The following is a 17,181-nucleotide window of genomic DNA, read 5'->3' as shown; positions in this document are numbered from 1 at the left end:
GGATGGGAACGGGGGTATGAAAGAACTGAGATGGAGGTGGAGCAGAGGATGGAGATGGGAGGACAGGAGTGAGACACAGCTCGTGGGGAAAATGGCATCAGATGGGGGTCAACAACGAAGAAAGCAGAAGTGGTGCTGTTGGGGGTGGAGGAGGTGATCCAAAAGCCTGGTAGAGAATGCTCTAGAGCCTGGAGCTGACCCTGATTTGCCTTGGCTGGAGAGAGCAGGGAAACCCGCTGAGTAAGCCTGGGCCCACGCCTCCCTCGGGGGGCTGGTTCTCCAGCAGAATGCACCGTGTGTGGCCTCCCATCACCCAGAGTGACAAAATCTGAGCTCTGAGGCTCAAATTCCCCCTCCTGCTGGCTGCCCCCACCCCAGAGTCTCCCCTGCCTCATGGGGCGAGGAGAGCTCCTCATCAGGGAGCTTTAAAAATCCTTTGCTTTTAAAAATGAGAGGAAAAGACACGCTGTTTCACTTCAAACTCATTTCCAGGGGCAAGGTCTCTAAAGGCCAGGCCAGACACTCTCTGCTCAATGTCATTTGATTTCCTCCTGCATTCGCTTTATGCACTGCGCTTCAGGGACACTGACTTACAGGTTTCTTTCACAGGAGGCCAGCCTCCATCAGCGCTGTTTTGCCTGGTTTGGGGATGTGGGCTGGGAAGCTGGAGGGGCTGGGGAGCCAGCCCCGGCTCCCCTCTGCCAGCTGCGTGGTGGTGACTTTGGGGAGAAGCTGAAGCAGATGTGTGGGGTGATGGTGTTGGAAGCCACTGGAGCAAGATTTGCTGGAGCTCACCTCCAGTTAACAGCCCCGACTGACCTCAGGGGAGTATTTTAAGGTTGCATTCACTAGTGTCTTTAAGAAATTAAGATGCTTCAGCAATACAGCTGTGGAAAAGTACAGGGTGAAATTTGTGCAGGATTTAGATGCACAGAATAAGATGTTTTGACTGATGAAGAACAGGCACCTGTTTTCCAATGGATTTATGTGTTTTTATTGCCTCCATCCACCTCCTACCTCTGTACTACAAAAGCCACCCTGTGTGTGACGCTCCTGGTAGCTGGCTGAAAGTGTCCTCCTGGGCTGGCCAGTCCTGACAGAGATGGTGTAACCCTTGGGAAGACTCTTCCTCCTCTCTCCAGAGCACCAATTTATGCCTCTCTGATTTTCATGACACTTGTATGAACATAATTTTTTGATGGACATTGTCACAATTTTGTTGAAACAGTGGGTATAGGGTAAACACTGATGGAGAGACAGTGTGATTACTGAGTGTCATCTTTTCTTTAGTAACCTGTCTAAAGATCTTCCTTGCCACCAAGGAGTAAGCACCATCCAGTCCTGGGTGCTCCAAGGAAACGTTGTTGTCCTCAGCAAGTCCTGCATCTTACTGCTTGAGCGCAGGCATGAATGGAAGTGTTACTTTGACATATCTTTAATGTAACATATACACCAAGGGTAAGCAACATACAAAGCAAATTTTTTAAAATGTTCTTTATTACTGACTTTTTTTCTTCACATGTTTTGCTTATTATTATCATGATTTTAGGGTCAACTGATACCATACTGCTGGTACCCATTCAACAGAGTCATGTAGATGATTTTGGACTGAGCCCAGTGACTTCAACTAATTTTACTCCTGATGTAAACAAGAGCGGAATGTAGCTGTGAAAGTCTATAAATAGCAAGAGCTAGGTTCTGACTAAATCTATAGCATTTTTTCTGGCATTCACCTTGCATAAATTAAGACATTTCCATAAATAAAGAGAAAACTTAATAAGCCTCAGAAAGGTTAGACTGTTTCCACTGGATTTTATGTCTGTTGCATAAATCCTCCCAAGTAATTCCATACTTTGTGCGGAGATAATTTTTTTACAGTATAAATTCTATTAACATTCTCATGCCATATGTGCTATATATTAAAGCAAGCAGCCTCCTGCACTCCCAGTAAATCACTGGCATCCGTGCCTGCTTCCTGATTCCATCAGCGTGGACCTGCTGGGGCAGCATGGTGGTGAGAGATTCCGCGTGGAGCCTTGGGGCTGCATTCAGCTGCAAAACCAACCTGCCTGGACTTCATTCCTGGCTGTAGTGCAGTCCTTCCATGATAAAAGATGATATACTTGCTGCCATCCCATGATGAAGATGCTAGACTCACTGCATTGGCTTTTTCCTCTCCTCTCCTCTCCTCTCCTCTCCTCTCCTCTCCTCTCCTCTCCTCTCCTCTCCTCTCCTCTCCTCTCCTCTCCTCTCCTCTCCTCTCCTCTCCTCTCCTCTCCTCTCCTCTCCTCTCCTCTCCTCTCCTCTCCTCTCCTCTCCATTTGTCCCACAGAGAAGTGGAATTCTTTTAAAGTTATTTATGGAAGTGTGTGCCTCATGTGCCACGAAGATCTGGCTAGAGGAGAGGTTTTAGAGCTGTGGATGTGACAGCAAAGTTGAGCAGGGCACTGTGGGGCCACCCACACTGGCCATTGTCTGGGCTGATGACCTCTGCCTCTTCTCTGGAGCTGGGTGTTGGCAGCTGCTGAAGCAGTGAGCTCCATCTTCAGGCAGGCTGGGGTCCACCTCAGCTAAGTCCCCACCAACATGAGCAGAGGGCCCTGAACGGCAGCCTTTAAAGGCATGATTTAATACAGTTGTGAGGCAGATGGAGAGTGAGCTGCATTGCACGGGCACCTGCTACGCCAAGCCAGAACAGACCGCTGTTCCCTGCTGGTACCGGTCAGGGCTGACGTCAGGCTCATGAGCACTTCATCTCAGAGAGCTGCTGCATGGGAGAAGGCAAGATGGATGGGTAAAATAAATGTTTCCAATTTGGACTTTTTGGCAGTCTGGCCTCTAAACCCTAGAAGCTGGGCAAACATGTGTGGTTGAGCAACAGATAGCGCCTGTCTACTGTAGGGAAAGGTTTGCATGGCCAGCCATTTCCATGGCATCAAGGTCCCAGGTCATCCATGCCATACCAGATGTCTCAGCCATTCCCCATTCACGGAGCATTTTCTGTAAAAATGTTGACGTTTACACTAATAATGTGGTGTGCAAAGAATTGCATTAGTTTCCAGATGTTCTGAATATCTTGAGAATTGGTAAAAGAAAATGATCCTCTTTATCCTAATCAAAAGAAATTAAAAGTACACTTAAATAGAACACAAAACCGTAATTAATTCCAAACACTTTACATGTATAAACAACATTAGTTGTTACTAATGCTTTGGTTCCAGAGACCACAGCAGAGCCCACGTTTTGCTGCCACAGGTGCTCGGCAAACATCCAGTCAGAGACTATCTGGCTGGAATACTTCAGCTTGATAATAGTCTTCCTTGTGTCTGTGAAGATCAAAACTTCATAATATAAGATCAAGTTTCATTGCTTCCCACAACCAGTGCCATGATTTAGCACTTTTAAAAATTGGTTTACTTTGCACAGCAAGAGCAGTGTAAAATGCCACATTTTCAGTTACTGTGCCTTGCAGTCTTGGAGTTTATGCCTTTTACTCATTCACTTCACATAACTATATCCTTGCCATTTTTCCTTCCTTTGGACAGAGCTCTTGGCTTTCAGACAATTCCTGCAGACCCTGCAGCAGTTGTGTCACCATAAGATGTGTCACTCATACTGGAAGCAGTCAGGTTTGAAAACCGAAGAACTGCCTGACTTGCATCCTAGGTGGAGCAGACAGTGAGTGAGCAGACAGTGAGGGGGATGCAGACAGATGATGTCTTTTAGCCTTAAGCAAGGCTTAATGCTGTTAAAATCAAGACTTAGATATGGCTCTTGATGATGCCAGTAATAACTACTTGTTTGAGACTCCTTGGAAAGACATGGTCGTCTCATTTTGTGATAAAACAGGTTTACAGAATCAATATTCTCCTATTCCTAGATGTTTCAATCCTTCCTGATAAGGAAGGAGCTGGAATTTTCTTTCTGGGGAAAAAAAATAAGATTAATTTAATTAGATTGTGAATTTCTTGGTACAGGATCCATCTTTTGGTTGTGAGTTTGCATAGCACTTTGCACAAGAAAGTGCCAATGCATGACAAGCTTCCTGGCAGCTACCAAAACATGCAATACTTGTATAATAAAGGGATAAATGATAACCGGCACACTTTTCTTTTTGGCAAGAATCCGTTGTGTCATACCAATATAATTTTCTTCTTTGTGTATAGCAAAACACTAGGTACCATGTATCTTGGCTTCTAAAAAGCTTTTAACACTGTTACACAAGATATTCTTGTAAGGGAACTAGGGAAGACTGTTCCTAACATTTCAGGAACATCCAGAACATTGTAGGATGGATACAAAACTGTACTGAACAGAGAAGGTATCAGCTAGTCATTGCCAAAAGGGAAGGTGGGACTTTCCAGGCATCTGGTACAATTTGTATTGCTAATGAAGACACCAGTGATGGGACAGGGAACACTCATTAAACTTACAGAGAGGTGGTGACAGCTGGCAGGCTCAAGGACAGGCTGAGAAGTCCAAATAATAGTAGCATGTCAAAGGTCACATGGGAAGGAGAGCAGAAGGTCATTCAGCCTGGGACAACAGGGAGGTGGCATATTCAGGGATGTACAGGGCACTGACTGCTCTTTAGAGAAGGATTTGTGGGTGACAGGGATCACAAGCTGGATACAAGTCAACAGTGATGTACTGTTCTGAAATAGACGAATAGAAAGTTTTGGCCAAAGACTCCTGTGCCCAGTCTTGAGCACCACACATCATCTCACATGGGAGAAAGCCCAGGGTGGGCAGTGAAAATGACCAGAGCTCTAGAAAAAAATTGATGGAGAAAGGTGGAACGGACTGAGCTTCTGAAGGACAGACTGACCAGGGAAGCAAAATAGCAATTGTCAAGTGTGTGAAAAGCTATCACAAACAGGGAGGGAATTACCTTCTCGCTCTGCCTGTGATGGTTAAGGCAAGGAATTAGACGCTTAAACTGGAGCAGAGAAATTAAAGTCAGATGCTGGAAGATGTGTTAAGGTAGAGATTATGAAGCATTGCAGCAGGCTTCTTGGGGACATTATGAAATTTCCATTCCTGGAGAGATTTCCATGTATCCATGATCGTGCCCAAAGGCAGAGCCAGCAGTGGAGTACCCACCTTCTAGAGATGCCATTGACCTTCTGCTACTGTGAGTTACAAGAGGCTGGCCTTGCAATCAAGGCAGTGGCAAAAAACATTAGTTTGGGTTTAGATCTCAGGTGTGGCAGACTTCCTTTGAGAACTTCCCCAGACAGACAGCGGTGTCTCAGAAGCCACCTTGAACCTAGGAGTTTTCGAGGAGTCTTCTTTCTGTCTTCTAGGACTTCTTGGATTTTCAGAGAAATAGTGTCTGTTGTCACAGTCACTAGCATATTGAGGAGTCATTCTCGGAACAGGATTTAGGGTGTCGCCTGAAATCAGATCCATAATAGTAAACTTTGTATTGATGAAAATATGTGGCCAGACATCTGTAATGTAACCTTTTCTGTCTAGCATGAACAAAACTAGATGGATTTAATATTTACTTCATCTACAGCTTTGCCTACGGAGCATAGTTACAAGAGTCAGCAGGTCTCAGACCTACCACATAGGGTGGACACTTCTGGCTCGCAGAAGTCCATTAACTCACACCAGGCTTTTCTTCCACACCACGTAAGGCGTGGAGAATAGCTTGCAACCCTGCTGCCCTTGGAGGAAGGTGACCAGCCGTTCCTTCTGTCATTGCCTCTCCTTCTTCCGTGTCCCTGCGGTCTGCAATTGGCCCCTCTTGCTTAGCGAGAGATGGCTGGAGGTGAGCGCTTCGGGAGAGCTCTCCTCCTCCTTCCACCTGTTTTTCATTCCTTGACTCACTGGCTTTAAGCTGTAAGCAGTGACGTGACAGCTGAGTCATGGACGCACCACCTGGATGCTGTCAGCATCAATCTCTCTTATAAGGATCATACACGAACAAAATAGAGAAGACTGTTAGGGCTTCTCATTCGTCTTCCTGCCAGCGGGGCACCGAGCCCTGCAGTGCAGTCTCTGGCTTTGCCCAACCTTGCTCTCAAAATCCCAAGCAATGGGCTTCCACTGCTTTCCCCCAGGAACCGTTTGGCAGTTTAATAAACACCATTACCAAGGAGATCACTGCTTTTTTGTGATTATTATTTAGTCTAACTTTTACTTATGTGAGCAAATAACTTCTTACTAATATCCAGACTATTTTTTTTCCTTGTGAAGAAATTCAGTAAAGTTGCAAAGTTGGAGAATAAATATTTCGTTTGTGTTTTATTTAACAATTTTAAGAGTCTCCCTGCTGCATGCATTGTTGTACAGAGAGGATGAAAAAAAAAAAAAAAAAAAGAGATGCAGTCCTATGCCCTGGAGAGCTTACACTTTTCATTTAAACAAGATACAGTGACTGAGAACGACAAGTAACGAGAAGGCAGGACAAGAGTCATACGACAAAGGTCAGGATGTTTCTAAATAAAGCCCATTGTCATGCTTTTAATTTGGGTTTATATTGAAGAGTCATCACAAAAGGCTACATATTTTGGGACATTTAATTATGTTTTACTCAAACAGGGGGTTTTTTAATCTCACAAAGCCATCTTGTCTACTCGGGTTTGGTGCTTATTTAAAGCTTCTTTTTTACTTAAATCCTTGCTTTTCCCTCACAGTTACTCTTACTCTCAGGTTAACCAGGGAAATTGTCAAAGTTTGGTTATTAATTCCCTGAGCACCCCAGAGGTGCAGGAGCTTGTCCAGCTGATACATGCCACTGCATCAGGACTGATTCTCCTTGACCTTTGTCTCCAGCTCTCTGTCTCCTCTCTAGCAACACCCCAAATTACCTTTACTCCAGAAATGGCAATCAAACCTCTTCATCTGGGGCTCTTTGAATGTAACAAAGCAACCTGACTCTGCATAAGCCTTACAGCTGCCTCTGCTCAGCAGAACAACTCCTCTCCACTGGGCACCAGTAAACCAGAGCAAAGCATCACGGAGCCGGACCATCTGCCCCACCTCGTCCATATGCCTTCCTCCGGCTTTTACACCCTGCTCGCTGTGTGTTTCCTACACCTGACGGAGGTGTAAAGCCAATTTCTGACATCCTTAGCCTTGGGTCTCCAGTCTTCACATGTCCTTCTTCATGCTATTATACATGATTAACAGAGGACCACATTTAATTCTGGGGGATGTAGGGTAAAAGTTTATCATAGTAACCGAATGTTATTCCAACAGATGTCCGTTCAACACCATCTGTCACACCTGTGGGTTTGGCTATTATTTCTTACTAATTTTATTCTAGTCTTAGCCTTCAGGGGACAAACTCTCTCTGGTACCTGACTGCAGGTTTACTAGACTCCCAGAGGGAAGCCCAAATGCACTTCAAAAGCATTTTTAATGTGTGCCTTTCATCCTGGTGAAGCCAGCTGTCCATGCGCATCAATTCCCTGCAGCCATTTTTCCCTTCACAGAATAGAAATAATCAGCCTCATGGTTGGGTGTGGAAATTTTGCTAAATTAAGGGATCTGTATAAATGGACTGATTTTAGCACTCTGACCTTCCAGCTTCCCCCTTCCCTCTTCTGAAGTCCTGAAGGCTTGAGAGTTGAGTCCTGCTGAGCATTTCAGAGCATTCAGAAGGGAGATGGGTGACTTACTTTCAGCTGGAGAGCCTGCCAGGGGTTTGGTTTTATACTCACAAACATTGCCGAGCAGCTTGTCCAAGTGCACATGTGCTATATTCAGAAGGCAAGGGGAGGATCTCTTTCTTCTACTAGACCTTCAGATTCGGGTTACTCTTATGTTTATCATAAATGTGCTTAATTATTATTTCATTATTTGTATTTTGTATGGAAGGCCCTAGCTCAACTTAAAAAGCAGATGCTTGGTTGTATTGATAGTGCAGTTATTCCAGCAGTCACACTGGAAAAGTATTAGTTATCTAAGGAGACAAATTGAACAAGACAAATCTAGGGCCAACCTGTTTCTCCTCAAGCAGTTTGTAAACACATACTGAGAAACACAGAATTAGGAAAGAAGAGTTGAATTTGTTCTCACTGTGACCCAAATTCCAGCCTTAGCAAGCCAACTTAGCCTCCTGCTTCATTTTAATGTACTGTTTTAAAGCAAGATGTCATTCAAACCTGGTAGTTTGATAGGCGATGTTGCTCAGATCCTGCCTTTTGTCAAGGACAGTTTTGTTTCTCTCTAAATCTACTGTAGCTCCAGCTGAAGACTTGCTCTGGGAATGGGGAGCTCCCAAACACCCTGGAGCTCCTGTAACATTTCCTCCATCACCCGGGCTGCCAGAGCCAGGTATCAGCTGCTGCTCCCATACAGTTCCTGAAAATTTCCCGAGGATATGAGCAGCCACATATGTTTGGACCAGGCATCTTCAGCACCAGCTTCAGTCACAGTCTGAGGTTTCTCCATTCCCACAAGATTTATCTAAGCTTTGATGAATTAACTTCAGGGTGTGAGGCAAGGGCACAAGTCCCACTGGATCAAAAGCAGAAAGCGAGGTTCAGTTGCTCTGATTGAACTTTTCCAGAAAATACAGGTTGAGTTCTGCTGTTTGGTGAACACCTGTTTTGGGGATGTGAAGGCATTTGGCTTTCACTGATTCTCTCCGTATTTTTGGTATTTCTCCAAGCTGTGCCCTGAAGGCAGGTCTGGGGTTTGGAAACTGCTCTCTTGTAAACAGCTAAATGTATTTGCCCAAACACCCCCTTGAAAAGAGAGAGCCAGCAGATTTTGTCTTCCATGTACAGCAAGAGGATATGGTAAAGTGCAAATAGCAGCAGTTCACAGTGATCAATACATACAATAAAGCCTGTCCAACTGCGATGTCTGTTTGGATTGCACACAAACTTCTCCTCGTGCAGGATCTGTAATAGATACTGTGTCAGTATAGGGGGGCCGATTCTGGCTATATGGACAGAATTTTATGGACTGATATTACAGCACAAGCTACTGTGAGCTATTGGGACTCTGCCTCACAGACAGTAGGACAAGAGCCAGCTCCTGTCCCTGTTCTATGAAATAAAATGCTTTTTCTGCTGTGCAGTACCCCATGAACCCACTGGGTTCATCAAGTGGGAGCAGATTCAGCATTGTGCTGTTAAGACAAGCACTGTTGGAAATCCCAGTTTAGGTCAAAAAGAAGTGCATGGTGTTTGGGGGGGATGATAGCAGTTAGCACAATAAGCCTAACCATTTCTAAACTTTTCCCTCTATTAAGCAAAAATAATCAGTGTTATTATCTATTATATTTTGTGAATGGAAATAATATTATATGCATTCTGAACATTAACAGATTCAAATCTGCTTTCAGCAAGAAATGTGAACATTTTAGCATTATATATAGTATGTTTTACTAGGTGTTGAATACACAAAGTTCCAGATAGTTAATTCTGGCAATGAGAAATATCTGTGAATCTTGTCACGTGAGAAAAGTGATGAATGAAGCACTTCAGAGGATCAGAGAGTAATGTTACCTATAACTTCAATCAATCATGACAAAAGATAGTGAAACAAAGCTACTTAGTGGGATGGGTGAGGGTACTGATCCAAGATTACTCATGGTAATCTTGATTTCATCTTCTTAAAAGTATTTTACTGTGTCTCATGAAGTCCTTAAGCCATAGATTGCTGCAGGTTGAGAGAAAATACCAGGGAAGTATCCCCATAGACTTACTTTGATCTTGACATTTTTGCTAAATAAGAGGTCTAAGCTGGTACAGCTCTTCTTACATTTTCAAGTTAAGGACCAAATCCAAAAAGGAACCGAAAAATGGGATTAAAACAGAATTTAAGCACCTAAATCCAGCACTGAAATAAAAAAGATTCTCTCAGCTCCTGTCCAGTCCTAGAAGTACCTGACTCAGGAGGCACCTACCTTCAGTCTCCAACACCCTCAGACCTACAGCAGTCAACTGCACACGTGCTCAGAAGCCCCACCACCTCGATGAGTCTGAGTCCTGCTGCATCCTGCCAGGGTTATGGATTTGCTCAGGGGATGGTCAAGCTCTTGTTGGCTGCATAGAAAACCACATGCTTCAGTTCATGAGCTGAGTTTGTGCTGAGGATGTGTATCTGAGAAAGGGGGAAAAAAAAACCCAAACAAAAACAAACCTTCTGAGAGAAAAGAGAGACAGTGCAGAAGAGTAACTCAGAAGTTGGGATGGTCCTTCAGGAAGGGGAACTGTGCATGCCAGAGGCATCCGCTCTCTTTCACATTTCATTTTTACCTCACCTTCCTGGCTGGAATTCACAAACAGCTCTTGGAGGAAGACTGAAACTCTGGATCAGGTAGGTGCTCTCACCACTAAACTAAAAATTATACTCACCTTTGGTATTTCTCTTCTTCTAGCGCCATGAATCTTTAATATTTTTTTATGCAAAGAGAAAGAGATTCAACCTAAGGGCATGCAGTGCTCTCCTCCCTGCTCTCTCCAACTCCCCTGTATAGCTTGGACCCTGGAAGATTGTGGCAGCCTCCTAGAGAATACAGGTTGGGATTTCTTAGGCAACAAATCGAGCTGAACCCACATCTCCTCCTTGTCACCTTGCTGACAACCTCCCTGTGAAATAAAGATGACCAGCCGCAGCCTGGAGGAATGTCCTGTTTGCCTCCTGGAGGGACAGACTCTGGTCATACCATGTAAGGTGGCTCAGCTTTGGGGACAGACACGGATTGAAAGCTCAGCCCTGAGCTCCTTCAGTGATCAGCTCCCTTCCTTTGTGTCTCTTGGGACAGAGCCCTAACCAACCTGTGGAATTATTCTTCTTTCCTCTATCCCTGTGAATATTCATTATATTTACAGCAGAATAAATCCTAGAGAGCAAGCTGAAGAAGATCTAACTCACAACACCCTGCATCGGAAGGCTGATACTTTTTCTCCTGGAAGACTGAAAAGACAGTTTAAAAAACCTGCTCCAAATCTGGTAAATGGTGAAAGACTGGAACAAGTCTCCAACATCGCAGGTTGGTGTCCTCACCACTACCTTGTATGTATTGACAAGTTCATACAATGGTCATGAGAGGCCCAGTCCAGCAGACACTCTGGAAATGACTGCAGGGGATGGATCTGATGGAGCAGAAACATCTTCTCAGAGTTACTAGCAACATGAGCTGCGTGGCTGTGCCTTGAAGCAGAAATTAAGGAGGAGGTAACTGACGGAAATTCATGTGCCCTTGCAATTTTGGAGGTTCAATGCAGTGTCTGGGTTCTTGACTGTCTAAATTTGGGAATTGTGCCTAACCTGTCAAATGCTTCCCTGATCAGTCAGGTTCCCGACTCTACGCGACACCTGAAAACAGAGTTTCAGGTTAGATCCACGCAAGCTTTTAAGCGCTTAATTACTGCTTTGGCCAACAACAGCAATCACCAAAGCTCTTTCTCAGCCACCATCTAGTGTTGAGGTCCAGACACCCTTTGTGTTTCACCAGGTGGGTGCCCTTCTCTCTCTCTCTGTGCACACCCAGAGGTACTTGAGTCTTGCCAGCCCTGAGAAGCCTGCAATGGAGCACCAACCGGACTCACTGAAAGATGTGAAGCGGCTAACTCTAAGAGGGGCTTTGGTACTTTTCACCTCAAATATCACCTCCTTGCAAGCTAGCAGTACTTCAAACACTGTCTGATTAGCTGATTTGGTAATTTCCTGCTCCTTGTACCGCTGTGGTGCATTCCATCGCAGACAGAAAGTAGGCACCGAACAGTGTAGTAGTAGCCTGTAGCAAAATTGTGAGCTGAGTGTTGCCATGTACCTTTTTCCGACTATATTCCTAAATACTTACTAGTGTAGGATCAGTGGGTGGTACCAGCCACCCCACTGATCATGGTGCTACTTCTTGGGGCACAAGATGCATTACATCAGTCAGCCCACAACTCCAGGTCTCCAGGAACGTAGATCCTACGAGAGTTATACATTAAAGTCACACTGTGTTTACTTTAAAGCAATCTGACAGAGGGATTAACTAGGTGATCCGTCCATCTCACCACATCACAGAGGAGTAATTAAATTATTCCCAAACAGAATTGCTAGAATTTGACACCTAACCTAACTGCTGATATCTCCATAATCTTCTCTGCTTGCTTGTCCAAATGCTCAGCTGTCCTTATTAAGAATTGTAGCAATTTTGTCTTGATGAAAGTTAGAATACATTACTTTTTTTTTTTTTTTTCGTCTGTCCTTGTTGACCCGTGAGAGTAACAGATCCCATCACAGAAAATTATTCTGGCTTTGTAGAGGGGCTGGTGAGCCGAGCCTCCAGTTGGAATATAGTGCCCAGCACAGGTCACCTCATAAAAGTGAGTTAATGCCAACAGGGAAGTTGCCCCAATGTTACAAGAACTTAAATATTCAGAAAAGGGTTAGAAAGGCTACAGTGTGTCTGCTGCCTTCGGGAAAGAAGAGAATAAAAAGCCATGTTCGGGGGGTTTGCAGAGCTCGGGGGGAATAGCAAGGATTCACATGCACGGGGAGAGCCGAGCTAGTGACAAATACCAGAACAAAAGGGAAATTAGCAGAAGGTTAAGTAGGGATGATCGGCAAAGCAGTGTCATTTATTTGTGAATTTATTTGTATTTAGCACAGTTAATATATGGAAAATTATACTGAGGCTGTAACTGAAACAACTATTGGAAATCATTTTACAAGGCTTTAGACAAGTGTGGGGGCTTATAATAACACTGTGGGATGCAACTGGTAATTTAGAGGAGAGGAAAAGGACTTAGATCTTTGTTACAATCTCATCTCTTAAAACATTTAGCTGCATTGTGCTAAGTAATAGACATGGTTACTCTAATACGACTATCTATACAATTCTCAGGGAAAGGTTTTAATTTACAAGATGAATTTCCCTTCCAGATTCCAATACATAGATGTGGAAAAAAAAAAAAAACAAAACAAAACCCAACCCAAAACCAAACAAAAACCGAAACAGAGGCACTTGGAGGGCCAGGGACGAATCCTGATTTCAGCAGCGGCAGAGCAAAGCCCGAATAACTCCATGAAAAATTGCTGGGCGCACACCGGGATGTAACTGCGATGAGATCTGAAGTGCCTGCCTTCCAGATGGGAAAGCCTTGATGTCCCCTCCTTAAAATTCAAGGAAAGCTAACAGAAGAGCCCCAGGTCCTTGTAGGGCATTTCTGCAGTTCTCGGAAGAAGCCTGTATGTCACCGTTTGCATGGGCTGCCCCCAGGCCATCAGCTCCGGCGCGCCTTGCATCAGGCTGAGCGGCTCGTTGCCTTCGACCTGCGGCTTTGCCCGTTTTAAGATAAACCAGAGCGCCTCCAGCTCCGGTGAACCCGCTGGAAATTCACCCTTCTTACGCACCAAGGAAGCGGGGAACCCCGAAATGTTGCCCTTAGGAAGTAGCACTGTAGTATTCTGTTGGGTTTTTTTTTTTTTTTTTTTTTTTTTTTTTTTTTTTTCCCGGGACGAGTGCTTACCCCACCGCTAAGACTCGCGTGGGTAAGATGACAACTGACTCTCCAGAGGGGAGATGCCCGTAGGCAGGTAACGACGCAAGAGCTCCCGCTGCACTAGCACCGTTTACTCAGACAAGAAAAGGCACTTCACCACAATTTCCCGATTGGGGGAAACCCACTTAATTTGGACGCCTTATTACGCAGGGAAACCTACAAAAAACTGTGCTGTAACCCAGCCTAAACTCTACAAAAGGTATTTCTTCCCAGGGCTCCCCTTCCACCTGGCAAGCCCTGCCTGCCCTCGGGAAATCGGGGCGGGTGGAAGGAACTTTAATTACGCCGGGATCCGTTGCGGAGCAAGATCCACTCGCGATGTCTTCCCGCTCGTCTCTGGGCCGCCGAGGCTGGACGGGGGGAGGCTGAGGAAGCCCCGGGGAACCCGCCGGGGGTAACCTGCCGCCGGTAACCTGCCGCCTGCGCGGGGCTCTCCCCGACCCGCTCCCGCGGAAAGCGGCAGGGAGTTCGCCCCGACGGGACGGGGGCTTCGGCCGCGGCCCGGCAAATCTCGGAGGGCCCGTCCCGCCGCGGGCAGGGAGGGACGGAGAGACGGAGGGAAGAAGCAGTTTCGGGCGGCAGGTGACCGGGGCAAAGCGACGCGTCCCCGACCGTCCCGTTCCAGTGGGACGCAGTTTGGGCGGCACCCGCAGGGACTCCGCCGGTGTCGGTGGGGCGGACGGGGTGTCCCCCCCACAAGCGCCATCCAGCGAGGGGGTGCCGGAGAGCCCGGGGATGTGCGGGACGCCCCGCAGCCTCTCCCCTCCGCCCGCCCGGCCGGGGGGTCGCGCCGCCGACGTCGCTCCGCGCAGCGGGCGGGCAGGTGGCGGCAGGCGGGCGCACGGCGGGCCGCAGCGGCGGCGGAGCCCCGAGGGTCCCCCAGGCGGCTCCGCCCCGGCCCCCCGCGGCCCGCAGGTGGGTCCGCCCGCCCCGCCCCGCCCCGCCCCGCCCCGCCCCACTCGGCTCCGCGCCCCCCACGTCGGGGCGGCACCGGGGGCGGGCGAGACCAGCCCCCCCCCCCTCTCCTCCCGGTCCCCCCCCCCGGCGGGGGCTCGGGGCAGAGCCGGGCGCCCGCTCGGCGCGGCGACGCCCCCGCGCCGGCCCAGCCCCGGCGGGCGGACGGGGCACCGCGTCCCCTCGGAGCGGGGCGGCGGCGGCTCTCGGCGGCGGCTCTCGGCGGCGGCAATGGCGGGGCGAGCGGCCGGCCGGCGGGCGGGCTGAGGCGGGGGCCGGGCGGGGAGGCGCCGGCGGCGGGGGGCTCACCGCCTTTTCTTGCCGTCCCCCGCAGGGAGCGGCCGGCCCCCCGCGCCACCATTGCCTCGCACGGCAAGGAGGACCTGCTCGCCGTCGCCGCCCGGCTCTGGCAGCGGAGGAGGCGGCTGCTGGCCGCCGCCGGGCTCGCCCTGGCCATGGCCGTCGCCCTGCTCGTCGCCGTCCCGCTGCTGCTGCTGCAGGCGCCCGCCGAGAGCGGCGCCCACTACGAGATGATGGGCACCTGCCGCATGATCTGCGACCCGTACAGCGGCGGGCGGCCGCCCGGCCCCGGCAGCACCGGCAGCACCGCCGCCGTGGAGGCCCTGCAGGACCTGGGCGCCAACCCCCCGCCGCCCTTCGTCCAGGGACCCAAGGGGGAGCCGGGCCGGCCGGGCAAGCCGGGCCCCCGCGGACCCCCCGGGGAGCCGGGGCCGCCGGGGCCGCGGGGCCCGCCGGGGGAGCGGGGCGACGCGGGGAAGCCGGGGCTGCCCGGGCTGGCGCTGGCGGGCGCGGGCGGCGGCGGGAGCGGCGGCGGGGCGGCGGCGGGCGGCGAGGCGGCGGGCGGGCTGAGCGCCGCCTTCAGCGGGCCGCGCATCGCCTTCTACGTGGGGCTGAAGAGCCCCCACGAAGGCTACGAGGTCCTCAAGTTCGACGACGTGGTGACCAACCTGGGCAACCACTACGACCCGGCCAGCGGCAAGTTCACCTGCCAGGTGCGCGGCATCTACTTCTTCACCTACCACATCCTCATGCGCGGCGGCGACGGCACCAGCATGTGGGCCGACCTCTGCAAGAACGGGCAGGTGGGTCCCCGCCGCTCCTCCGCGCGTCCTTCCCGCCCCCGGTGTCCCCCCGCCGGGCCCCGGCGCCGCTCCCGGGGAAGGGACCGACCGGAGCATCCTCCCCGCCGTCGGGGCAGGGGTGCGCCGCGGGGAGCGGCTTTAGAGCCGCGGCAAACTCCAAACTCCCGGCTTGCAAACTTTCCTGCCGGGATGGGGGGGAAGGAGGAGCGCGGAGGGGGACGGAGGGAGGGCACGGGGGTAGCGGAGGGGCTGGGGGGCTGATGGAGGGGCTGCGGAAGGGGGGCGGGGGGGGGCTGATGCCCCGCGGCTGTGTTGGCAGGTGCGGGCCAGTGCCATCGCCCAGGACGCGGACCAGAACTACGACTACGCCAGCAACAGCGTGGTGCTGCACCTGGACTCCGGCGACGAGGTGTACGTCAAGCTGGACGGAGGCAAAGCGCACGGAGGCAACAACAATAAGTACAGCACTTTCTCTGGCTTTCTTTTATACCCCGATTAACACACAGCAAGCGACGCGACACAACTGGCCCCGCCACTGATACGCATGGGGCTGGTTGGTGTTTCTGTACCCCGTCGTGCCGCTGTTCCTGCCGGTGTCCGCTGTCTCCACAGGTCACTTTAGCTTCATTATCAGTTTGTATGTTTTATTTTCTTTTGGTTTGTTTTGGGTTTTTTTTACCCCTGTGGAAACGAAATAGAAGTGAAACAAAGCGATCCCGTTCCTTACTCTGCCCCGTTTGCTCTGAACCCCCCTCTCCCTTTGTCAGCCTCGGTGTTTTATGTGTCACACGAGGAACTCGGCAGCTTGAAACTCTCGAGTGGTTCCCAGGGGGTGTAAGAGAGCCCAGGGTTCAGACTGTGCTGCACGTGGAATTTGAACCGGTCACATTTTTCGTCAATGAGTATTAATTACGATGATGAATTTTCAGATTGACTATTCATGAAGTGGGACTGGACCATAACTGTTTTTTCCTCTGCTGCTTTGTTTGTATGGGGTCAAGTGTAAACTTTTCTGTGCAATGCAATGCTCGTGTGAATGATGGTGTCATTAACGTCAAACCTGTTCCTGTCTGCAAAAGAATTCAGTCATTGACCACAATCACCAAAATATCACATTAAATTATGTTTTTAGACAACGCCTTCCTGCTGTCTGTCTCTTCCAGTGCTGCAAAGGAGCGTTGTGATGGTGCCAGGGGAGGGTGGGAGGTAAACAAAGGGGTCACTTCGGTCCTTAAGGTTTGCAGCAAAATTTAAAGTTAGGAAGGGGCACCTTGCCTAGGTCTTGGTTATGATTCAAGGGAGCTGGGAAGAAGCAGAGGGAGAGGAAAAAAAATCTTCACCTTTATGCATTTTCATGAAAAGAAAGCACACAGTCATCAAGAGGTGAAAGTGGGGATGTGGAGCGGATCTCCTAAACAGATTTACTGGGTCTGAGCCTGATCCAGAGGTTAGCAAAGTACAGGAAAAGTGGTTTAATCAGTGGTTATGTAAAGCCATGTTTCTGTAACACACAACAAATGTAAGAAGGCAGCTGGGGAGAGTGTCTGTGTAAACCCCTGCTCGTGCAGTGTGTGGATGGGTTGGAAACCACACCTGAGTGTCAGTGGGTCTGCACAGTCCCTGAGACGGGCTGGGAGAGGAAGCTCACAGAAGGCTGG

The 17,181-nt window shown here is 49.2% G+C and overlaps 1 protein-coding gene across 1 annotated transcript; it reads left to right on the top strand.

The window, feature by feature from the left end:
- Positions 1-14,610: 14,610 nt before the first annotated feature.
- On the top strand, positions 14,611-16,659 carry C1QL2 (complement C1q like 2). The gene is made up of 2 exons (XM_074911340.1): positions 14,611-15,523; positions 15,843-16,659. The coding sequence occupies exons 1-2, from the start codon at positions 14,876-14,878 to the stop codon at positions 16,020-16,022; spliced, it is 828 nt and encodes a 275-aa protein (XP_074767441.1). The 5' UTR covers positions 14,611-14,875; the 3' UTR covers positions 16,023-16,659.
- The last annotated feature ends 522 nt before the right edge of the window (positions 16,660-17,181 follow it).

This window comes from Athene noctua, chromosome 7, assembly GCF_965140245.1.
Source record: "Athene noctua chromosome 7, bAthNoc1.hap1.1, whole genome shotgun sequence".
Lineage (NCBI taxonomy): Eukaryota > Metazoa > Chordata > Aves > Strigiformes > Strigidae > Athene > Athene noctua.
The sequence above is the reverse complement of the archived record's forward strand: the minus strand, read 5'-3'. Positions and strand labels throughout refer to the sequence as shown.